We start from the raw sequence: 25,511 nt of genomic DNA on the forward strand, positions 1-25,511 counted from the left end.
GGAAACAGTGTACCCTGGGGACCCTTCTTCCTGCAACTATCTAAAGCAGGGAGGGGTGTTCACAGAAGGCATCAGGAACTTCTTGTATTGCTCATGTATGTTAAGAGTCTAGCCTCCAAACAGATGGGAATTGTGGGGAATTTTCTCTTTGAGAAGAGGCATTCTTATGAAAGAGGGAGGAAAATAAATCACACCCAGTCATCAGTGGGTCACACACTGGGTCAAGGAATCATCAGAGAACAAGAAATTTACAAGGACACATACTTAAGGAGTCCCAGTCCATAAGGAATCTATCAGTCCTCATAAAGGTATCTTAGGAACTGAGGACTGGGAAAGAACAACAAAGAAACAATTTTTCACCTCCAGTGTGACTATTGTGTGATTTCCTATCCTCCCTGGAAGAACCTAAGCATGCTAAAACATAGGTTTCCCTGACTTACTGAGACCAAGTAAGGAAAGAGCCCCAGTCCTTGTCACTTGGTCTGAAACATGTAACCAGGACACTGCTAAACACAGTTGCCAAGATAGACCTCTGGGGACAAAAAAAGCAGGAATCTGTTGTGAATCTGTGAGGAAGGCTTTATTACTCTGAAACACAGAAGCGGGTAGCAACATGGGAACAAATTTTGAATCTCCACAGTTAGATTTCAGTATTGTAGTGACCTAGCCTTGAAACACAGGAGGAACAGGGCAGAACAGCAGGCAGGGGCAGGTCTTCTGAACATAGCTTCCTCCTGAATGGCTTGCCTAAAGTGTTAGTTGCTCAGGTCAGCAGCAGCCTCCAGACTGCTGACTACCACCACCACTGCTGCCACAGCAGCCACTGCTGCCACCACTGCTGCCACAGCAGCCACTGCTGCCACCACTGCTGCCACAGCAACCACTGCTGCCACCACTGCTGCCACAGCAGCCACTACTGCCACCACTGCTACAGCATCCAGAGCTGTGACGATGGCGACGGAGAGATCTGCGGGGTCTGTGGTGGCTCAGGCAGCAGCCTCCACCCCCAGAGCTGCAGCAGCCTCCAGAGCTGGAACCACAGCAACCACCAGAGCTGGAACCACAGCAGCCCCCAGAGCCCAGGCTACAGCAGGAAGACACAGGGGGGCACTTGGGAGGACATTTCGGGGGGCACTTTGGGGGACATTTTGGGGTCTGGCACTTGGGAGGGCACTTGGGGGTGCACTTGGGAGGGGGTTGGCATTGTTGCTGGCTCTGCTGGCAGGACATCTTGGCTGGTGGATGCTCAGGAGCTGCAGAAGAGTTGCACACAAGTCAGACCCAAGTTCCAAGACCATCTTGTCTACTCTTGTCCTTTCAGCTTCATTTCTCATCCCTCATGTGTCTTTTAATCAGACAGGAAAATATATATGAGGTTTTCTTCATCTTTACCCCTTACTAAGTACTTTGTTTCAGTATCTCATACCAAACGTCATTCAAAATGTGTCAAACAACACTCTCTTTAAACATGCCAAGAAAGTTGTTGATTGTTCAAATCACCAAAGTGCCCAGTCAAGCACTCACTCTGTTGCATCAACCAGCACTCTGAAACTATTCAAGAAGTTTAGAAGTGAAAGGTCTTTCAGAAAAGAGGAAAGGCATTCCCTCTGGAGGAATTTCAGAATCACATGGTTGTAGAGAAATGAGGGAAACTGTAAGTCTTTGGGATCAATTTGTTACCATCAGTTTACACAGGAAGAAACTCAAGGTAAGTGCGTATACTAGACCTGAGCTGATCCTGACTCAGCGGCTGGGCTGGGGTTTGTTTCCAGACCTTCTGGCTCTCAAGCTAGGGCCCTGCCCCACAGCAGTCTTCCTGCTGAGTAATCAGAGCAACCAGCCTCTCTATTCTTTTCTTCCTCCAATACCGGTGTCCTCAACACATCCTTTCCAAAAATGAACATGGCTAACTTTCTAAATTGTATTCCAGTGTTTCCTTGCATAATCTAGTGGACAACATTAAAAAAAAAAAAACCTGTAGCGACACACTAAAGAACATAAAGTAATTTAGTTTCTTTGAAAACATTGCACACATCCCTTAGTCTTCTCAGTTTCATTTGATTACTTTCAAAACCCCCCTTTCCCCATACTTCTTCCTAATAAAATGTTTCTTGCAGCCTGCACAGCCTCTCTCATGCTCTGCCCTGGCCATTCTTCTGAAGAAACACCTGCTCTTGTTCTATGGACACTTACCAGACTGACACGCAGGACAGACTCTGTAGACACCTCAAGATGCGAGTGGATAGAAGTATTCTGGCTGCCAGCCTTTTTATTCTGCTCTTAAGTTCTTCCCTTGGTACATGAGACAGGGCTTGGGCATGGAGGATTGCCTTCTAACACCCACATAACTCTGTGACACGTCATGACTGGGTATTCCTCACCTGACACCCGCCACTGGACTAGATTCCTGTGTTACAATGTTTGCTTGATATAGAAATGCTTGGAGAGAAGATATGGATGAGGCATCCCTGAAGTCTTTTTTTCTCTTCATTCCTATGTTTCCCTCAAGCCTAGTAATATGCTAATATTTAAAGGTTCTGGCCCCCCTCCCACCAATTTCTTCTTCCTGTTCATGACAGATAAAACTCATTTTTCATCTAGACCTTTGATTCTAGTGGCTTCATGTGATATTGTACTTTTGAGGTATGTGTGTGTGTGTGTGTGTGTGTGTGTGTGTGTGTGTGTGTGTGTGTAGCTGTGTTTGTGTGTGTGTTATAGGCACAGAAAACTCATTATAAAAGCAGCCCATGGAAATGTGGGAAAATTACTCAACATCTTAAAACCTCAGATTTCTGATCTCAATATAATAATAGAAATATCTCCATCATAGGATTACAAAATTAATTACTATGGGAAAGTGTAAGTAGCCAAAATAATATATGGTTTTATTTTGATATTCAAAAAATGAATAGATGAATGGATGAAAAGATATAGAGGTAATAGAGATCAGTACATGATAGGTTAGATTCAGAGAGACAGAGAGAAGGAATGGAGACTCACCTGAGCTTTTAAATGTAAACTGGAATGGTTTAAAGATGCAGATGCTTTTAAAGCAAAAGGATTCTTATTAAACTACAAGGTACCTTTTCCTCCTTACATAACTCAGTGAGTTTGGCTTTGTGAGTATATAGAAAATACAACCAATGAGAGAAACACTGCCCTAAATTATACCAGGAGAAGAATTTTCAGTTTCAAAATAAATCTGAAGAAATGAGTAGGCTTTGAGCTGTGACTCAGAGTAGTATAAATGGTAGATATGAAAATCGTCAATACTTAATTTGAACCATTTACATTGTTGAAATATAAATCTTCTATGGTAACTTCCTAGCTTCTAAGATGACTTTAAACTCTATAATTTGTACGTGTTTTTAGGAAGCTTCTACAGTAGTAGGTGTTGAATTTGCCTCTTAAGTCTTTAGTGGTTAGTTATCCATCCATATTCCTACCTTACCTTACCCTTCCGTCCCCCACCTCATTTAATGCTTTTTGTTCCAATGTCGACTATCCTTACTCATATTTCCTGTGTGCTATCCTCCCTATCTTAAAAGCCCCTGGAATGCCCCCTTACTGGCTTCTTGACATCTATGGGTACAAAAACTTAAGGAAAATACCCCACAAGTGAATCATGTGCAGAGAGTGAGAGACTTTGGAGCATTTACTCTTAGTAGTACGTCTTCACCAAATTCCTCCCCTCATGGCTCAGGGAGCTACAGAGAAGAAGTAGAAAGCCTGTAAGAGACAGAGGTGATAGATGTCACCAATAAAACAGTACTTCCCAAACATAATAGAACTGACCACATACAAACTCAATAGAGGCTCCCCACATAGGTTCAAGTCAGACAGGTCCCAGCACTGAGAAGGGAAAGTGATTATGAGTCCTACCCTTAACCAAGAAACTATTTGCTATTGATAACTGTTGGGAAATGAAAGTCAGTTTTCTCCAACGGAATATCACTCCATTGGCGTATCAATGGAGTGTCACTAGATATATCAATCATACTCCAGGGCAAGCTCTATGTCCAGGAGTACACAAAAAGAACTCCATGATGGTTTGTGGATTTTCATTTTTGTGCTTTGTGCTTATTTTTGATATACACACACAGAGGGAGAGAGAGGGAAAAGGAAGATGGAGAGAGGGAGAAAGAGACAGAGAGACAGATAGAGACACAGAGAGAAAACAAAGTGTGATGGGTAAAGAGGATTGAGAAGAGCAGGGGGAGGGGAAACATGATCAAAATATATTGTATGAAATTTTTAAAAAGAATTGGTTGATTAAAAAAATCAAATGCCATTAGGATACCCCCATGCCTCTTATCCCAGGTCTCTGTCTCTTCCTGGAGATGCACCCTACCTCCCCACTCTTGTCAGTTGCAGATTTACATTCATTTTCATGGCCTCCTGCCCTTCCCAATACCTGATCCTGACCCTCATTCCCCTCTCCATCCTCTCTCCCACCCAGTTCTCTTCCTTCATCTGCCTCTTATGACTATTGTATTCCCCCTTCTAAGTGAGATTCAAGCATCCTAGCATGTGCCTTCTTTCTTGTTTAGCTTCTTTGGGTATGTGGAGTGTGTCATGGGTATCCTTTATGGCTAATATCCACTTAAAAGTGAGTATATACCATGCCTGAAGAGATCACCTCCTATAGACAGGCAGGAACCCCAATGGAGCAATAGGCTCACCAACCCACCCACAAAACTTTCAACCCAAAACTTAACATGTCTGCAAGAAATGCAGGATTAGGGATGGAGCAGAGACTGAGGGAATGGCCAACCAATAACTGGCTGAACTTGAGACCCACCCCAGGGGCAAGCACCAGTCCTTGAAACTATTACTGATACTCTGTTATGCTTTCAGACAGGAGTTTAGCATGGCTATCCTCTAAAAGGCTCCACCCAGAAGCTGACTCAGACAGGTGCAGATACCCACAGCCAAACAGTAGAAGGAGCTTGGAGACTCATGGAAGAACAGAAGGAAGGACTGTAGGCCCCCAAGGGAAAAGGAAATCTAAAGAAAGACCAACAGAGTCAATTAACTTGTGGCTGAACCAACCAAAGAACATACACCGGCTGGACCTGGGCCTCCCTGCACATGTGTAGCAGATATGCAGCTTGGTCTTCATGTGGACCCTGAACAACTGGAACAAAAGCTGTTGCCTGTATGTGGGATATGTTATTCTAGTCAGTCTGTTTTGTCTGGCCTCAGTGGGAGAGGAAACATCAAGCCTCACAGAGAATTGATCTGCCAGGGTTGGGAAACACCCAGAGGGGTCCCCACCTGCTTAGAGGAGAAGGGGAGGGGGAATGGGGGAAGCATGGTGGGAGGAAGTGACTGGGATGGGTGCAGGGAGCTGGATGTACAGTAAATAAGTAAAAATAATAGTAAATAAACATTCTAAAGCCCCAGTAGATATATCTGCAGTACAGCTGTTTCATGCATAGTTTAGGGAACACTGTGGAAGAAGGTTAGAAAGATTATAAAACCCAGAGTACCAAGAAGTTTGCTGTATGATCATCTTTCTTAGAAATGTCTATATAAGCAAGATCTGAACAATGACAATATCAATAATCATGCTGAAACCTAGGAAAATCTCAAGGAATCCCACCCCAAGATTAAGAACAGCAGGCAACTAGTGACTACTGAGAGAAGGAGAATTAGGGGTTTTTTTAGAGATGAGGCCCCTGATTAGTTATCCAATATAAAGTGATCAGCCCTAAATACACATACACCCAAACAAAAGTGGAAGTAAGTAAGTTATTGTAGCATGTGTGTGCATGTGTGTGTGTGTGTGTAAAATAATGATATAAAAGGAAATTATTTTGATATAAAAGGAACAATTTGAGAGTGAAAGCCACATGTGAGAAAGTAGAGAAAAGAAAGGAAAGATAAAAATTGTGTAATTATATTTTAATTAAAATATAAAATGAAAACAATTTTAAAGAAAAAATTCAAAACTAGTATCCACATATGAAAAGGACACGCACTGTAGCATTTCGCTTTCTGGGTCTGTGTTATTTCATGCAGTATAGTGTTTTCCAGATCTATCTATTTACATAGGAATTTTATAATTTTATTTTTTCTTAACAATTAAATAATATTCAGTTAGGTAAATTTACCACATTTCTATTACCTACTTATTAGATGGTAAACATGTAGGGTTTTCCATTTCTTGGATGTTATGAATAGAGCAGCAATGAATGTGGATGAACAAGTTACTTATATAGTAGAACACAAGGCACTTTGGCTATGTGCTTAAGAGTTATATAGCTAGACCCTGCTTATATTGCTAAATAAGGATAATGAATGTAATCATATGTAACAATCTACTATAAAACAATCTAACATTCCATGAGAAGCCTGAAGTTGCCTTGGGTTAAAAACAAATGCAGACCTCTAATACTGTGTTTGCTTATTTATATTTAATGCACTGCTGTTTACATTGTAAAGACTTTTTAGTTTTAACAGCTGAAGGTTTGAATGGGAAGGAATAAAGGCCAAGATTTGACTCTCTGTTGGACTTGGAATGTCTCGAGGGAAAGGCCTGAGTTTCTTTAATTTAGTGATGTTCAACTTTGGAAAAGGGGAAAATGGATACTTTAACTTTACATTGCCCCCAGAAACAGTATTTAACAAATTGGAGATATGTTTGATCATAATAGCCATCATCTTTGAGGTCAGATATTCTCCTGAACACTGTATCATTCACCAGAAATCCAGCTCATAGCAGAATTATCAGTGAGCCATTAGAGACAGTTTACATTTAAGTACTATGGGACTGATACAGATATCTGGCATGGGCCAGATGACTAATGTTGGAGATTGTGGGTGAGTATGAATCAGCATGAAATGATTGTCATTGGATGTCTAGGAAACCCAAAAGTAAGTATTTATAACACCTGTTAGAACAGCTATTCCTGACAACAATGCCATGTTTGTGAAATTCAGTAGAGCCCTTCAGGCCCACCAGCCTGTGTTTGTCTTTAGGCCTATGTGCCACTGCTGTGTGTGTGTGGAGGGGTGTATGTGGGTGTGTATGTGTCTGTCTGTCTGCATGTATGTTTACATATATGTATGTCTATGCATATACTTTTCCAATGGCTTGGGTGCCAGTAAATAAAATGTGTCCTGTTTGTTTCTATCATGCCTGGAAATCTCTTCAGCCTCCCATGGTTCTGTGACCATCCTCCATTCTTGGTACCTACTAACAGAAATAAGAAGCAGCACATTGCTATTAGAAGAATGAGATGATGCTCACTGGAAACAGCTCCTGGGTTACTGACTGAACAAAACAAACTTCTGAAGACTGCTAGTAAGGTACTATGGAAGTAGGTGATTAACAGATTGCTCAGCCCTGCCTTTTCCTCCCAGTCACAGAAAGCCAGAATACCTCTCAGTGATTAAAATCCAACTCAGTTGCAAACCTAAACAGTATTTCTGACTGAGCCCAAGGCCTCCAGTCTCCTCCCACTAATCCAGAAAACCATTTAATGGCAAAGTTGCTAGGCAAGACCAAAGTGCAGGTGAACATTTGCAATGGTTGGTTTTTCACTGTCCTTTCAGGTTAAATACTCATCAAAGTACATGCACTTTCCTGTCCTTTGGCTCTATGTCATTTACCCTTTCAATTCTTCTTCCTTGAACTCCCCTAAATTCGTGTATTTACTTCCTTCAGCTCACTTGGCCTCTGCTTGAGGCATGGCTTGGCTTCCCTCTGGAGCTGGCCTCCCCTATCCAACATCCATTTCCCCAAACATTGCCTCTTTTCTCTTCCTCTCTCCATAGAGATGATATTCCACTGCCCAAAGCAAATGTATGTTTAGTGTTTGATAACACATGAAATATTTTAAATTACATTTCATTTACTTGTCACTATGATCTAGACCAGAAGTGCATTTATTCACATTAGCCACATTTTATAGATCAGGAGTTGAGTATTAGGAAAATCACATAAACCAAGACCTGTCAAGTACTGAATTGGTAGTGCTGAGTTCAAACCTGTACCTTAGTATACCATTTTCACTGCCTCTGGTTCACAGTTCTATACTCCTGTGAGACCCTCTGTCCCACACATTTAGTTCATCCTCTGCATTTTATGGTATCTTGATTTCTTACTCTTCATTCTGATGCTAGGTTGCTGTGTTACTTTTAGTTTCACAGCAGTTTGTTTACTTATTCTATTACAAAATTTAACTATATTTATACTTATTATGCACTTTCCTCTGCAATGAGTTCAATTCCTTAATAGCCAGAATATGTATTTTGTTCACTGAACTATCCCATACTGTCACTCTCTACTATATTTTTTAGACTAACAAGTGGCAAAAGGTAAAATTATATACTTGTATACATGGATAAATGATGCGTTGCACTTCCAAATTGTTCTGTTTTTTCCTGATTTCTATCTGGAATCTTCCTTTGCTGATTTATTTTAATTGAATTTAAGTACACAAGTTTTATCTGTGGTTGATTTGTTTTCTGGATGGAAGCTACTTCAAATAAGGGAAACTATAAATGTGCTATTACTTTCAGAATAGAACATTAGTCTTCCTTCATAGGGAAACAGAGCACATTTGATAGCACTAAAATCATAAGCTTGACTGCTGTTGAGTGACAACTCTTAAACATGGGCCCAGACATATTAATTAAACTCTCCATCTGTACAATGGAGTAAAATACTAATAGTTTCAAGTTACTGGAAACATGAGGAAAGATTCCAACTTCATATGGTATTCAGTACACAGAAGTTTTCCATCTCCTATCTTCACTGCAATTGACCAAAGCTAAGCACAGAACTCAGGAAGCATTGCGTGAGCCAGGAAGAGCAACTCTATCACACATAACATAACCATTAAGAACAAGGGCCCATCACCGTGTTCCACAGGAAATTTCGCCCTTTGTTGTTACTGAGATTATAATCAACCAAGCCTTCTTCATACATGCAGTCATATACACACTGACTCATAAGTAGGTGCAGCTAGTCTGGACCTTAAATCCAGGTTTGTTTGTTTTTATTGAATTTAAGTCAGTTTGTTTGTTTGTTTGTTTTTTACATCATCAGTTCTATGATTCTAACCTACATGATGTCAGAAGTTTACGCCTCAGTCCTCTCTCAAAATTTAAAGACACCTAGAATCTAAGCCACTTCCTCTTGAAGTGCTTCTCATAGACGTTTTTATACAAAAGTCATTTGAGGACGACTGAAAACTGGGTCCTAAAACCAGCAGAATACCTACATACTGTATTTGGCACCAAGAAAGGTGTTTCATCAAGGAGGAGCCATATCTCTCTCCTGGCTCACTTGTCTTTAAATCATGCTGATAGTCTGACTGTTGCTACATCTTCCTGGCAGTTTCCACTTTCCTTACTCACCATGCTCAGCTTCCATCATCTGTGACCTGTAGTTGCCTCCTGGACATTTGGTCCACTACATTCCCCTCCTAGGTACTTCCAGGACACCCTATGCCTCCCATTCCAAAGCTCATAACAAATATATTATTTACATTGCTCACATTTATTTCATCTCCAACATCAATCACTTTCTGGCAGTTAGCCAAATACCAGTAAATATCGATCACCTCAGTAGGTGTGTTGATGCAAGGTGATCTTCTCGTCTTTGGGCCTAACTCTAGAGAAAAGGAGAAAGATGTTCACTCAGCTCAAGATTCCTGTGGTAAATCATGAAGAGTGTGACAGGTAGATTAGGCAAAGCCTGGGTTCTTTCTAAGTCTGTATATCTAGTTTCACTTTCCAGATCAGGAACCCTCGTATTTAGGTAAATAAGCTTGTGATAGTCCCTGACAATGGAAAACACAAAAATCACCAGTTACCACCCATTTTCCTGGTTCATCTCAGTCACCACAATGTGGATCCTCTATAGCACCTAGTCATCCAGAATAAAGGACTAATCCATGGCTATGAACCGAGCCTGCTCACCAACCAACTACACCTCTAAACATCAGCAAAGTACACAGGTTGTCTTTTGGTCACTAGCATCAACTACCCTTATAGGTTAATACAATGGTTCTCAACGTTATTTTTTTTGGGGGGGGGGAGGAGGTTGGTTAACATCCATGTGCTGTTTTTATTTATAAGTTTTTTTATTGGTTTTAACAATTTTTATTGAATATTTTCTTTATTTACATTTCAAATGTTATCTTTCCCCTTTCCCAGTTTCCCTCCCTCCCAGAAACACCCTAACACCTCCTCCCTCCTACCCATTCACCCACTCCCACCTCCCCACCCTCCATTCCCGTACACTGGGGCATCTATCATAGGACCCATAATAAGGACCCATCATAGGACCAAGGATCTCTTCTTCCATTGGTGTATGACAAGGCCATCCTCTGCTACACATGTAGCTGGAGCCATATGTACTCCTTTGTTGATGGCTTAGTTCCTGGGAATTCAGGGGGTTCCGGTTGTTTGATACTGTTCTTCCCATGGGGTTGCAAACCTCTTCAACTCCTTAAGTCCCTTCTCTAAGTCCTCTATTAGGAACCCCTCTCTCAGTTCAATGGTTGGCTGCTAACATCTGGTTCTGTATTTGTAAGGCTCTGGCAGGGTCTCTCAGGAGACAGCTATATCAGGCTCCTTTCAGCAAGCACTTCTTGGCATCCACAATAGTGTCTGGGTTTGGTGACTGTATATGGGATGAATCCCAGGTGGGACAGTCTCTGGATGCCCTTTCCTTTAGTCTCTGTTCTACACTTTATCTACGGATGGTTCTCCACATTCTTAATGCTGTAACTTTTTAAATACAGTTCCTCATGCTATAGTGACCACAACCATAAAATTATTTCATTGCTACTTAAAAACTACAATTTTGCTACTGTTATGAATCATAATGTAAATATCTAATATATATAATATCTGATATGTGACCCCTGTAGACAGGTTGAAAACCACTGGTCTAGTACAGATAGCTGAGCTGCTCTCTGATGCATAGCAGGAATATTTGTTTATGTATCCAAGGATACCTAGTTGATGGAACAAATTGTGGAATGTGAAACTTCTTCCTCTGAATGTCTGTCAAATGCCTAGAAAAGGACAGATATTCCACAGCTAGGCTCTTTTCTTTCAGTAAGTATATCTCTAACATAAGCCATATCCCACATCACCTGCCTATGCACACTCCCTGATTTTAAATGTTTCTCAGCAGCAGAGGCTGAAAAAGCAAAATCTGAGAAGCAGAAGTAGGGGAGAGACAGCTCTATGGCAAATATGTGTGTGAAAGGGAAGAAGTAATGGAGGCCAGCTGTGGAGTGTGACAGGAGACAAGAAAGATTACCAATACACTCAAATATCTCTCCTTTCTACTGTTCTCTAATATCTTCCCACATCAAAGTATAGAGATACTGGATACAGAAGTCTACAGAATTTTCCCAGATGATATTGCAGGCCACAAAACATAGTTTGCAGCAATAAAGAGCCCACATGTGGTGACCTGGTTCCTAAACATATGATAAGTTGAAGCTTCACAGTTTTGATCACCCTTTTCTTACAATAAGCTCCATGTTTCTTCTTCATATAGAAGGGATACCTTATTTCTGCCTTCTTCAGGACTGCATGTACAGAATGTACAGAAGTGCATTTAAATGAAGAGTGGAGATATTTTCCTCATTCTAAAAAAGAAGCCAGGGCAATGGAAACCTATGCTTGTGGTGGCAAGTAAGGACACTCAGACTTCCTGTGGAATGTGCAATGAAAAAGTCAAGAGTATATATATATATATATATATATATATATATATATATATATATATGTATGTGTGTGTGTGTGTGTGTGTGTGTGTGTGTGTGTGTGTGTGTGTGCATTGTATATGTATATGTGCATGTATATATGTATATCACATATATGCATATATATGTGATCTCAACCCAGCTACAAACCATACAATTTACAGCAGTGACCTGACTTGAGGATAAGTTTGAGTAACAATGGCACAAACACTGTGGGAGTAACCAACCACTTGGGGCAGAAGTAATGGAGGTCAGCTGTGGAACATGACAGGAGTCAAGGAAGATTACCAGCACTTGGGAAGCCTACTTCTATAGATAGATAGATAGATAGATAGATAGATAGATAGATAGATAGATAGATAGATAGATAGATAGATAGATAGATAGATAGAAAAATAAATTTTCACACAATATATTCTGATCACAGTTTCCTTCATCAACTCCTCCCAGATCCTCCACATCTCCCCAACCACCCAACTCCTGCTTTCTTTTCTGCCTTCTTTAGAAAGCAAACAGGCAAAAAAAAATTAATTTTAAAATAAGGAAAAAAAGTGTGTGCATGTGTGTGTGCACTCACACATCAAACACATACATCATAAAACACAGAGTTAGAGTCATAATAAAGCAGCAAAGACCAGTAAGAAGATAAATTAAGCAAATCAGTATGAGATTAAAAAGTCTACAAAAATACCACTAAAGGGTTATTGCGTTTGTCTTGGCCATCTATTGATGGGCATGCAGCACACCCTTAAGTGTGGTTTACATACACAGTGAGATTCTATTGAAGAAAACTGTTTTTTTTTTTTAATTTGCAAGTAGATATCAACTGGAGATAGATTATTTGTTAGGGATGGGAACTCTTGACCACTTCCCCTCTCAGTGCTGTAACCCCATGTGACTTGAACTTGTACATGACCTATGCATGCTTCCTCAGTTTCAGTGTGTTCATATGTGTGTCGGTCCTGTGGTATCTGGAAGACACTTTCTTTGGCATGATTCATCTCCTCTTGCTCTTTCAATCTTTCTGCCTCCTCTTTTAAAAAATTCCCTGAGTCTTTAGGGTAGGAATTTGGTGAAAACACCTCATTTAGGACTGAGTGTTCCAAAAATCTTTCACTCTCTGAAAATTGTTCAGTTATGGATGTGTATTTTAGTTCCCATCTATTGCAAAAGGAAGCATCTTTGTTGATGCCTGAGCAAGGTACTGACCTACAGGTATAGCAGAATGCCATAGGGGTCCTTTTATTGCTATAATTTCTGACAGAATATAGTATTTGGTTTTCTTCTAGGTCCACAGGTGCTTGGCAACCCAAGCAGTGTCATACATAGATTTGATTTCATGGGGTAGACTCCTCAAGAAGATAGTGATTGATTACTCCCACAGGGTTTGTGCCATTGTTATACCAGCTTATCCAGTGGGCATGCTACTACTGTAAATTACATGGTTTATAGCTGAGTTGGTATTAATCTTTCTCCTCTGCAAAGTATCTTCCAATACCATGAACACTAGTTAGTAGAGGTAAAGGCTCTTAGACATGTTCAATGAGATATGTTGCTATTGTCTTCAGGAATAGACCCTTACCATTGGTTGTGGAAAGAAATCAATATCCTTGGCAATATCTTGAAATGGAGGATTTCCAGGTGGTCCCTTTGACCAGTGACTCAACTACATTTAAAGATTTCCTGACACATGATATTTCACTTGATGATAAAAGATGTCTAGAAAGGGCATTGTCTCTCCTTTTACTTCATAAGTCCATCTAAATTTCTTTCAAGTATTTATATATACTTAAGAAGTTTCTACAGTATATCATCACATGCCCCCCATATTCCCTTTCATACCCCTCTCTTCTGCCTTCCCCTCATTTAACCCTTCTTTTCTTTGTCCCTTCATAACTATATATTCTATTTCAAATTCCTTGGGAGATATTCCCTGTACCAAGCTAGTTTATTTCACCCAGACACAAGTTAGAGTTATTGGAGAGAAAGGAGCATAAACTGAGAAAAATTCCTTATTAAGGTTAGTCAAGTATAGAGGGCATTTGCTCAAGTAAGTGATGTGGCAGGACCAGTTTACTGTGGGATAGGATAAAAGGTTGATAACAGTTTTGGAAAAGAGCTAAAAGAGTCCTGTTCCCATCTATAAATATGGTCCCCAGGGAATTGGAGTTGTTGGAAGGACTAGGTTAGAGTAAGACAAAGAATATATCTGGATAAGCAAGGATGAAAGGGCTAGGGGAACTCTGGGTTTGTACTAGAGTTAGAATACTCAGTTAATGGAGGTAGGGAAGGTATATATACACACATGCTTATATATACATGCATACTATCCACCTATTAGATATGTGTGTGTGCATGTGCATGCGTATGTGCATGTGTGTGTGTGTGTGTGTGTGTGTGTGTATTACCTGCACATGGTATTTTACTAGTTCAGTGAAGACCAAATGTTACTAGGCAATGTAAACACTGGAGGACTACTTAGAATAAAGTTCATTGATATTTCTGCTTTGATCAGTTCATAACATGTGCTTGTATTTATAACAAGAACCCAGATGATACTTGTGAAACACCAGATTCTAGCCATGATAGAGCTGGTGCCCTCTCAAGCTCTCAGTAGCTATGATTACACACAAGTCCTGAATAAAATTGAGTTGGCTGAAGGTGGGTCAAGGATATAGACAATCAATGTTACTCTCTCTGAGGATTTAGGATTGGTTTGCTATTGTTGTTAGGAAAGAGTCATTTTCTTCAGTGGTGTAGTTATTCATAAGTTATCCATATTCATGTAACTAACACCTCACCCATGATGATCATAGTGAACTCATTAGATAGCCAAGTCACACTAATGAGTAATCATCTTAAATCTGTTGTTGGTACCTTATCTTAGTGAATAAATGTTTGTGTTTCTAGTTAAAGTTCACATAACACTTTGTGCCCAACATACGATATGACAGAACCAAAGAGGAGTTTGGGAGAGGTTCTTATGGTATCTCCCTCTGATGAAGCTAAGCTGTCTGATAGTGGGACTTCTATAGAAACAAACTCAATATGGTCATCTTTTCCTATTTAGTATAGAAGGTCATGGCTCCTTGGCACACTAGGAGTTGCTCTGGGTAAAGCATATGCAACCAATGCCACCTCATCTGAACGGTGTCTGTTTTCAGCTATATGGTACAGAGTGCCATGCCTCCTTCATGACTGTAACCCTATTATGTGAGTGTAAGGGTGTCTCCAGAACAATGATGGACTGCAGAATGTATTACACAGTCCCTGAAAGTAGCACATGTGGGAAGGATCTTATTGAGGCATGCATGCCCCTTGCTCTAAGCAATAAGACATGCAACTGAAGCTGAGTTACCCGAGAAGGAGCTTGCTTGGATAAGGGAGGAATGATAGTATTGAAGGTACACCTCTAAAAGGGATATCTAAATCATCCTCCACAAGTCTCAGGGGACATCATAGTGGAAGGGCTGAAATGATTTAAGAACAGGAGGAAAGGGTAGAGGGTTATAGAATTCTGCCTTCCAGGATTGACATGGCTATTATTGTCTTTTTAACTGGGCCCATTAATGTATGTCATTGGAAGAGAAGGGCTGGCCCCTTCCTGAATAGAAACAATTGGTTAATGATTGTTGGAAAAGACATTTTCTTGAGCTGTTCAAGCACTCATAAACTCTTCCTGCTTCTGTATACAACCCCTTACTCATTCTCCTATAATTGACCCTAACTGATGATCAATGATTCACTAAGCTAGACTTAAATGGAATCATTTCTCTGACCTACCACTAGGGCCATATCCTGGATAGATAGATGTTTATTTGTTTCCTTAGAAAAAGTTTACACAACAATGTCATTTCCATTCCAGGTACCACCAAGAACCATTTGTTAAATTATCTAGTGATAATATTCAGGATTTATATCCCTTTGCCTGTGTCTTTCTGGCAGGTAAAAATGACTGTCCATAGTACATGAAGGCATGGACCTCTCAGAAATGTCTCTGCTTTCTTTTAAATAACACATGGTTTTGGTGTGTTGTCTCTACATCTCCAAAATTGACATTGTAGACCTAGGTCCCCAGTGCAGGGAACAACATATTTATAGCCAAGATTTGACTCTTATGTTCTCTTCTATGGCCTTGTTCTTTTGAAGTCATTTGGGATGGGCTTTGTGAGGAGAGAGCATTGGAACAGACATTCCAAGAGCCATATCAATACCTACTCCCTTTTGTCATTCTCCTTAGAGGAACCTTTTCACCACTTCGTGTCTCTAGGGTGCAATTTTTTAAGGTACCCTGCATAATAGGATTTGATAACAATTGATGAATTCTGAATCTGGATCAGAGTCTTTGATTTCTGTATAACATAATAAGCAAATAAATCAAAACAATTCAATTCAAAAGAAAATAGATCTCCAGAGAATCTGCACATGTCCAACCTCCTACTCCCATGGGGTAGGTTTATGGCTCTGACTGTAACCCTAGTACTACATCTGGGTAACTACCAAGTGCAGGCCTGGACACATTTACTTCTAGCATGGAAGTCACCCTCCATGCTCAGTCATTCCATCAGAGAACAAGGATGTAAAGATGAGACAAAAAAACCACATAAGCCAAGCCACTTTTAGATTAAGGAAAGTTCAGGCAACAATAATAACGGAAAACTGAAATAGTAAATTACAATGAAATCCATCCCCATCATATTTGGATGATTGGTATTTAAGGAGAGCACAGAAACTAGCAAAAGTTGACAAGAATGAGGAAAAATCAGGACCAGCTCACTGGAATTGGACTGTAACTGATGCTGCTGGGGGGTGGGATTATCAACTGTGCTGCTGGGGTGGAACTGTGAATGATCATGCTGGGGTGGGACTGTGAATGATCATGCTGGGGTGGGACTGTGAATGATCATGCTGGGGTGGGACTGTGAATGATATCACCCCTGTGGGAAGCAACATAGCAGTACCTGCGGTCTAGCAATTCCAATTCTTGATCTCTATCCAAACAAATTGAAATCATACACTCAGAGAAGTATTTTATAACAGTGTAGACTTGACCATTACTAAGTATAGTCAAATGATGGAAGCAAATCAAGTGCTTAGCCATTTGTTGGAGAACAAATAAAGCATAGTATCTACATGAAATATAGTATCATGCCACCTTAAATAGCTGTCACATGCTACAGCAAAAATGAACCTGGAGAACATTATGCTAAGTGAGATAACCCAGTCACAGAAATACAAATACTGGATGAGTCTACCTGTGACACATATAGCGTCAAATTTTAAAAGATAGAAAATGGAATGATGTTGTGTAGAGGCAAAGGGGAAGTGGAGAATGGAATGTTGAGTTTTTGTCCTGTAGGACAGATAATTGGTGGTGATGGTAATACAGCCATGTGAGTATAATCAATCCCTCGGAATTGTACTCTCCAACATAGCTATGAAGGTAAACTTTGTTATATATATTTTACTCTGATGTGAAACGGTACTTCATCTCAGCAAATTGGCATCAAATAAAGGACAGGCATTACTCAGGACAGAGGCTGTGAGTATATCCAGTTTTTATTGTTATGTATCCTCCTATTGTACCAGTTCCTATACTTTCCCAACAGGACAGAACATGACTCAAGCTGCCAACCATAACTTTGTTCAACTATTACCCAACCTAAGATAGGCACAGAGATTTAAGGATATACTGATTCCCCTTGGATGAAAGTTTGCAATCTAATTGGGAAAAAAGGCAGCAATTGCAAAGAGAAGTTAATAATTCAAGAGTGTTGAAAAGCACTTGCTAAATGAATGGCATTAGGAGTAGTGAATTCTAGGAAGTCAGAATAGGCTCCTATGGGTGGAAAGAGAAAACAATGACAGCAACAACAAAAGGGTTCAAGGAGGAGTTATTGAAAGGCAGGTACAATTCTGGTTCCTGGAAAATGGTTGAGAAATGGTCCAGGCTGAGGAAGCCTCTGCAGACGCAAGAGCATCTGGGGACTGTCAGGAGGAACACCCAAGGAGTGTCCTAGTGGCCAAGCTGGTCTGGTTAGAATTAAAGCTGTGTGCAAAGGAGGAGTGAGACATGAGGCTGGAAAGATGTCAGAGACTCAGGTGTAGAACCTGAAGTGATATGCAAGGAATTTGGATAAACAACTTTGAAGCAGAGAGCACCTCAATGTCTATGGAAAGATTAAACCAGATAAGAATGGCAAACACTCTAAAGAACCTAATGCAGGAGCATTTGGGCTATACTTTTGTTTAAAAGTAGGCTCCCTTTGCGCCACCATAAGCCCCACAGCTCACGCCACCATAGGTGTTTCCTTGGTCTCCACAACCACTTAGACCGTGAGATCCTGAAAAGACATCCCCAGATTCGCAGCTGCCATGACTCTCTTGCCTTTGGCTGAAGTTATATGAGCCACAGCGTGGGCCTTCAGTATCCAGGCGACATGGGTTAGATTCGTGACAACCTAGTTCTTGTCTGTGAGAAACTGAATTGGGACCTGAGCAGGGACTGGGACAACGAATGGGTTGCCCACAAGGCTCTGGGCTGGAACAAGGCACTGGGCGTGGCATTGGCTCTGGATGTAGACAAGGTTGTGAACGTGGACAGGGCTGTGGATGGGGACCTGGATTCTCACAGTGAACGGGGCGCGGACGTGGCACTGGGCGTGGTGATGGAGGCGGCACTGGCTGAGGAACTGAGCATGGTTCTGGATACAGGCAAGGTTCTGAAAATCGCCGCAATGGTGGACATGGGCGAGGTTCTGGACTTGGGCATGGTTGTGGACGAGGACATGGACGAGGTTCTGGACTGGGGCATGGCTGTGGACGAGGACGCGGGCGGGGTTCCGGACTTGGGCATGGCTGTGGACGAGGACGCGGGCGGGGTTCCGGACTTGGGCATGGCTGTGGACGTGGATATGGACGTGGTACAGGAACTGGGCACCTCTGCCATGATGATTCTGGGGACCGGTCAAGACGCTGTGGCCTACAAGACCTGGGGAATGGGTGCGGTTCTGTGCGTGACCTCAGGTCAGGGCAGGAGACACCCCAAGAGGGTTGTCGAGGACAGCTCTGGGATCTTCCTCTAATGGGAGGAATCTGGACAGGACACCTCTGTGGGGGAACCTGCCTTGGGCAGCAAGGGGAGGAAATCTCTATCCTGCATTTGGGTCCACATCTTTGAGAACAGCCTGAAGGGCGGCCCCGAGGAGGACAGTGGCTGCCATAGATGGGCTCTGAGCGGCGGGGTGGAGTGCAATAGTTGTAGGAGCCTGAAGAGCATCGGGATGGCAGGTAGCTACCATAACAGGGCTCAGAATGTCTTGGTGGAGAGCAGCTGCGATAAGAAGGCTGGAGCCGACGAGGAGGGAGGCATCGACTGCTACTCTGAGACCGACGCTGTGAAGAGAAGCTTCCGTAGGTGCCCTGGGACTGGCATTGAGGTGCACAGGTGCTAAAGGAACCCCCTGACCGACGCTGGGAGGAGCAGTTGCTGTAAGATGCTCTAGACTGGAGTTGAGAGGTACAGCTGCCATAGGAAGCCTGTGACTGGCGCTGAGGGCCACAGTTGGTGTAGGAGGGCCCGGACTGAAGTTGGGGCTCACAGTAACTGTAGGAAGCCTGAGACTGATGCTGTGGACCACAGCTGCTGTAAGAACCCCGTGACTGTGATTGAGAAGTGCAGCCACCATAGGAGCCCTGATACTGGTACTGAGTGGAGAAACTTCCCTGGCCCTGGCCCACTGAGGGACATTCTACATAAGTGTAGGCAGGCTGAGGAGCTGGAGCGGGTACGTAGGTTGAAACCGGATATTCCACATAACGAGTTTCTGTGTAATACACTGGAGCACACTCAACATAGTAGGTCTGAGGAGGTTGTGGGACTTGCACGTAGGAAACCTGAGGTTGGCATGGAGCCTGGCATTGAACACAGGAAACCTGAGTCTGGCAGGGAGCCTGGCACTTTATCTCCGTGGTCTTAGGCTGGCATTTAACCTGGGTGGTCTTTGACTGGCACGGGGCCTGGCATTTAACTTTGGTGGTCTTACATGGAGCCTGGCCCTTCACTTCAGTGGTACTGGACTGGCACGGAGTTTGAGAAACTTGAACTGGGCATGGTGCAGCACATTCCAGAATTTGCATCTCACATGGAGCTTCTACCAGTACTTGGTTGTTGGCATAAGGAAACTGTGAGGGACCAAAGGAGGAACCCTTGACACAGCACTGGGGTATCGGCACACAACACTGAATCGGTTGCTGGTCACACATGGTCCTGGTGCAGGTGGGTGAGCAAGACCTGAGGGAAGAGAAATCAGGGTCAGGGGGCTGAGAGATAGTAGTGAGGAGCTGGGATCTAGAGCAAGAAGCCTGGCATCTTCTCTGGTTTTTCTTTATATGATTTCAAACAAGAATCCTTACTATCTTACCTGAGCCCATGCTAGTCACTATTGTTCATGATACCTGCCCTGGTTGTGCCAAAACGGCTCAATTCTACACAGCTGGATATAAAGGTAGGCATACCAATATCTGCCACTAGAGAGCAGTGATGACAAGCAGATTCAAAGTCAAGTGGTACAAAAAGCCCTATAGGAAAAACAAGTAACAGCTTGTTTCTGTTTGTACATAGCCCAAACTGAGGCTTCCATGCACACAGGAACTTATACACAAGCCAAATGTAAAAATGAGAACAGGGCAGGACTGGAGGACCCCAGGCATTATCTATGTTCGCATTATATCAGAGTCCACTGGATTAGCAAAGGATCCAGGAAGATCCTGCCAAACCCAGTGTTCAGTATTTGCTGCCTTGCATCTTTTTAAATAAATTAATTTAAATAGATCCTCACAGAAATATGAAAATCCATATATACTTCACATGCAAAACACATCAGCCTTAAACTCTACATGGTCACTAGCCCGGGCAGGTTGCTGTTATTAATGATCTGGAGGATGACAATCTGCTGGCTTCAGAAATGTTTTCTACTCAGACTCTCTGAGATGCAGGATGCAGTTAATTAAGCTGAGATAACCCAGAGACTATCATATTCCTCATCACATTCAAGGGTTTATAGTCATGTAAGACTTATGGATTTATATAACGAGAACATCACAGTATAACCCTAAGGCATTCAGGCATACACTCCTATACTAACCTTACCTAGCAAAAAAATACAGTAGCTCCCATCTGCTTTCCCCAGAGCCACCTGTCTGGTCAGCTAGCCCAACGACTGCCAAAGCACAAGATTAATATAAAAATTGAATCATAACAACAAAGCACCTCTCACAAACTTCCAAAATACCTAAAATTCTTCCCCTGGAAGACAGAGCTAGACATTTCCCATTTACAGCAAGTGTCTATGTTTGTGTTCCCTACAGAGGGTGATCCGTCCTCCTGTGTCTCTACTCACATAAAACAACTACTGTATCCATCCTTCTGTGCCTCTACCTACTCAAAATAAATAAATATTGTATCTTCTCTAAGGACAACGAGTTCCTTACAAAGGGAAATGGTACCTGGAGAAAAGACCAGAACTGTCAAATATAAATACACCAACTTTAAAGCCCCATCTCTTTCCATAAACTCTACATATTTTATAATCCTTGGTCAGTTTTCCACCACAGACTGATGTCCTTCTGCCCTAGCTTCTGCCTTAATCATTCTTCAGGCTTTAGAGTCTGGGAATCCCTTGAATACCCATCACCCCCAGCATGATCCCAGGACCCAGTATCCAGACTTACCCTCCTCAGCAGGCACAAAGTCATTCAGGCTAAGGCATCTGGGCAGAAGGCTGTGTTTATATAAAGAGTTGTGGGTCTGGCTCAGACCATGAGACAACTGGTTGGCATCTGCCCAAGGTAACATTCCACCACCTAATTTCCTCCCTGTGTGCTGTCCATCTAGTCACCTACAGAGCTGGGAGTGTCTTTCCCTGGTGTCAGAGCTTCCAGGCTATGGATAAGCAGATTGTTTTCTTTCTCATTTTTCATCCTATCAGGTTCCTCTCCAGCCCAGCAGGACTCAATGGTGAAGGTGGTGAGGAGGCATTAAAGTATCATCTCTCCTAGAAAATTACTCCATGTTTTACCTTCTCCTGGCCTCAGATTCTCATGAGATAGAAGTAATGAAGGAGACATTCCATGACGTAAAGCAATCGAGCCTAAAGTCTAAAATCAAGTCAACTTTAGAATGAGGAAAATGTGGAGTCAGAGCTGCATCTAGTGTCTCATGCTGATGACCTTACAGCTTGGGGACCTTTATAACTGAGCTAGAAGTTAATTTACTCTTCTTCAAAATGGATGAATCTTTTTAAAATTGTCATGGAGACTGCAACAGTTCTTCATACAAATCTGTCCTACCAAGAATGATGCTCGAAATAGCCAACATTTTCTCAAGGGTAAGCATGCCACAAGCAAAAATACAACTGAGTCAATGTGCATCTGCCATGACCCGGTCTAAAGCTGAGAAGGCAGTGGATGAACAGCAAGTGCTTGGCTGATGCTATAGAGCAGCCTTCCAAAGCAGCATAAGGCACCTCATGTCTTAGAGAACAGCACAGTTCCGATTAGAACTAGCAAGGTGGCCCCGTGAGCCACATGAACACAAGCGGGGTATCCTTTACATTTTTCTGCACTTCGCTAAAATTAATAACGAGTATTTTTAAATAAATAGATTTTAGCTAATATTCTAGATCTCCAGGTTTTCCTTTATAAATGAAGTCTGTTTAGAGGTGCCTGACTTTTATCAAACTGTCAATGGTGAGCTTCCACTAGAAGGATATATGATTTTCCATTCTACAAACATTAATCATTCTTCTGTTGTTATTGCTTGGGTTGTTTTGTTTGTTTGTTTGTTCATTTGAGACAGGATTTCTTTGTGTAGCCCTAGATGTCCTGGAACTCTCTCTGTAGACCAAGCTGGCCTCTAATTCAGAGATATATATGCCTGCTGTCTCCTGAGTCTGGGGATTAAAGGTGTGTGCCACCATGCCCAGCCCATCATTCTTCATTCTATATGTACAGCGCAATCTAAAGTGCAAGTTTCCTTATATTATTTTTCCACTGTTCTTATTGTTAAAAGGGAAGCAAACATTGGGCTGGAGTGATACTCAGTGGTTAATAGCATTTACTCTTTAATCCTAAAGATAAAGAGTTCAGATTCCAGCAACAACCTACCAGGCATCCTTTACAAAAGCCCATAATTCCAACTTTTAGGGGACACCAAGGTAGAAGGATCACTGGAAAGGACATGCTGGCTTCCAGCCTAGCCAAGCTGTGAATTTCCAGATTCAGGAAGATTATTCTGCCTTAGGAGAACATGTGGTAAGTAATAAAGATGACACATGACATCCTCTCCTGGCCTCCACATGCACGTCCAGGCATAAGCACCACATATGTATATGTATCAACACTCACATAGATATCCCCTCATGCACATAAATAAATATAAATAAATCTTGAAAACAGAGAACAAAATCTCAAAAGTCTTTCCTCAATCTCTCCCTCTAGCCTTTGTGGTCATTCATATTCTGACCAAGCTTATAAGCAAACATTGTAAATTTAAATATATTTTGAACTCTAGTACTTACTAATGAAGTGAAATCTATTTAGTTTTCATAAGCCTAGATCTATTGTCTATGAAATCTTAAGAAAATAAAGGAGGAGAGATGTGGGTGAAAAGGAGAAGTAATAAGTATGAAAGGTCTTAAGATTTTTGTGTGAAGTAGATAAGAAAATTAATATAAAATACTTAATACAGACATTTTCCTCTCTGTGCTTCATCTTCTTCATAAAATGATGGGACTGATAACCCCTACCAGGTGCTGCTGGGGATAGATAGTAGGTATGAAAGTTCTTTGTGCCCAGCAGTGCACATTGCCAATCACGTTTCTGAAGTCTCTCCCAAGGTGAGGTCTGTCCGGTGCAATGTGACTTGAGAGTCCTAGTTCTCATCCCCATGTATCATTCCAAATTTCCACAGGATTACAGACTTTCAGAGTGTCATGCCAACCAGAATCCTGACAAGTTTCCAGGTCCTTCTCTGCCCTTCTGGAGATGAGGATCCCCAGGCAGAAGAAATTTACCTGGGTACCAACGACTGCCTTGGAGAGTCTAAATCCTAGATATTTCTAGTACAGAGACAGTGATATTTCTGCTATGAGTTATTTCCCTGATCCCAAACTTTAGCCAAGGTTCCCTGAACATGGATAATGTATGAGTAACCTGGAAAATGGCAAACAAGGAAAACTGAGAACTGAAACTAATTGGCATCACCAGGATATGAAGTGTTGAGTACTAACACCTGTCTCCTCCATTCAACTTTTTGAAGGGGAACATGGCTTTGGTGTTCCTGTTCATCTATATCCTGACATAAAACAAATATATTAATAAGCCCATGATAGATGAATACAACACTGAGCATGAAATTGCATATCACAGATCACTAGAGAATGAGTAGACAAACAAGAGGAGCCTTGTAAGTTCTGTTACTTCTTGTAACTCACAAAGCAAAGTAGAGGGAACATGGTGGGTGGAAAAGCTAGACATTAGAGTTAGGCATACGGTTTAAAAATAATACAGTTTCAGACATCATCTGAAACTAAAAGCAAAACTCCTGACTTTCTTCCTCCTTTGTATAAATTTCTAAAAATAAAAAGTTTTCATTGGTAGGTTAGAGGAATGCCTTAGTCTGTAACATGCCTGCCACACAGTGAGACCAGAGTTATGATTCCCAGCATTTTCACTTAAAAGTCTAAGTGTTGTTGTTTGATTCTGTAATATCAACAATAAGAAGGCAAAGACAAAAAGATGTGACGTGTGTAGGACCATCAGCCTAACTTATTATGAACTCCAGGTTTAGTGAGAGATCCTGTATCAAAAAAAAAAAAATAATGTAGGTTTCGAGTGATGGAGAAAAGCACTCCATTAACCCCTGGCACATGCACAGACCCACACAAACACATAAACACAAATACAACATACATACACATACAAAGTTGTCATTGTCTAGTACAAAGTACTAGAATTAGTGCTGAGACTGTTTGAAGGCAATAATAAATGTGGAGTATTACCTTGTTCTAGCAAGGTTTAGTGTTCTTATTTGCAGTATCTTCAATCTAAATGGGTCCAGGACAGGGGATATGGTTCAGGGAGTAAAACATTTGCCATTTAAGAATGAGAATATAACTTTGGACTAGCACCCAAATAAAAAACCAAATGTGGTACTACATGCTTGTAGCCCCAGTGCTGAAGGAACAATACAGAAGGTCAATGAGAAAGCTTATATCAAGAGGAGAAGTAGCATGGGATTTGTATCCCAAGAACAACTTCTGACTCCGTGCATGCATATACTAAGTGATGTATACACATACCTTCAATTTGATCTTCCAATCTGTGGTTTTAAATTATTTTATTGTTTTTTATTGTTGTTGTTTGTTTTATTGTTGATTTTCCTCTTAAACATTTTAATAGTGAAAAATAGGTCATGGGATTCTGGAAAGATCTTCCTCTTATAGTCTCATTGTTAAATAATAAATGTCACATTTGATCCATTTTCTAGTTTACTCCAACACACAATCCCTATGCAGCCTTCAGAACTCCTCTCCCATATACTTGCTAATGTCCTTCCCCACTCCCTACATATATGTCAGCTTTTGTGCTCCTATTAGTACAATGGTCTCACTATTTTCTCTGCATTCAGGCTTTATCTGAATGTAGTCACAGAGTGATTTTAATAAAGTAATAAAATAAAAGCTACTTAGATTATTTAATTTATTTTCTATT

General features: G+C 41.4%; 2 protein-coding genes across 2 annotated transcripts; both read right to left on the reverse strand.

Moving 5' to 3' along the window:
- Positions 1-561: 561 nt before the first annotated feature.
- LOC116094151 (late cornified envelope protein 1C-like) lies at positions 562-2,303 on the reverse strand. The gene is made up of 2 exons (XM_031376090.1): positions 2,194-2,303; positions 562-1,253 (listed from the first exon to the last, which is right to left on the reverse strand). Exon 2 carries the CDS (start codon positions 1,228-1,230, stop codon positions 769-771), a length of 462 nt encoding a protein of 153 aa, XP_031231950.1. The 5' UTR covers positions 1,231-1,253; positions 2,194-2,303; the 3' UTR covers positions 562-768.
- A 14,976-nt stretch (positions 2,304-17,279) lies between these two features.
- On the reverse strand, positions 17,280-21,595 carry Kprp (keratinocyte proline rich protein). Its single transcript, XM_031374679.1, has 2 exons — positions 21,471-21,595; positions 17,280-20,031 (listed from the first exon to the last, which is right to left on the reverse strand). Exon 2 carries the CDS (start codon positions 20,001-20,003, stop codon positions 17,988-17,990), a length of 2,016 nt encoding a protein of 671 aa, XP_031230539.1. The 5' UTR covers positions 20,004-20,031; positions 21,471-21,595; the 3' UTR covers positions 17,280-17,987.
- Positions 21,596-25,511: the final 3,916 nt, after the last annotated feature.

This window comes from Mastomys coucha, unplaced genomic scaffold (genome assembly GCF_008632895.1).
Source record: "Mastomys coucha isolate ucsf_1 unplaced genomic scaffold, UCSF_Mcou_1 pScaffold16, whole genome shotgun sequence".
NCBI lineage: Eukaryota > Metazoa > Chordata > Mammalia > Rodentia > Muridae > Mastomys > Mastomys coucha.

Bases quoted from the DNA above. Each gene is read 5' to 3' on its own strand.
- LOC116094151 (XM_031376090.1), bottom strand. From the start codon at position 1,230: ATGTCCTGCCAGCAGAGCCAGCAACAATGCCAACCCCCTCCCAAGTGC.
- Kprp (XM_031374679.1), bottom strand. From the start codon at position 20,003: ATGTGTGACCAGCAACCGATTCAGTGTTGTGTGCCGATACCCCAGTGC.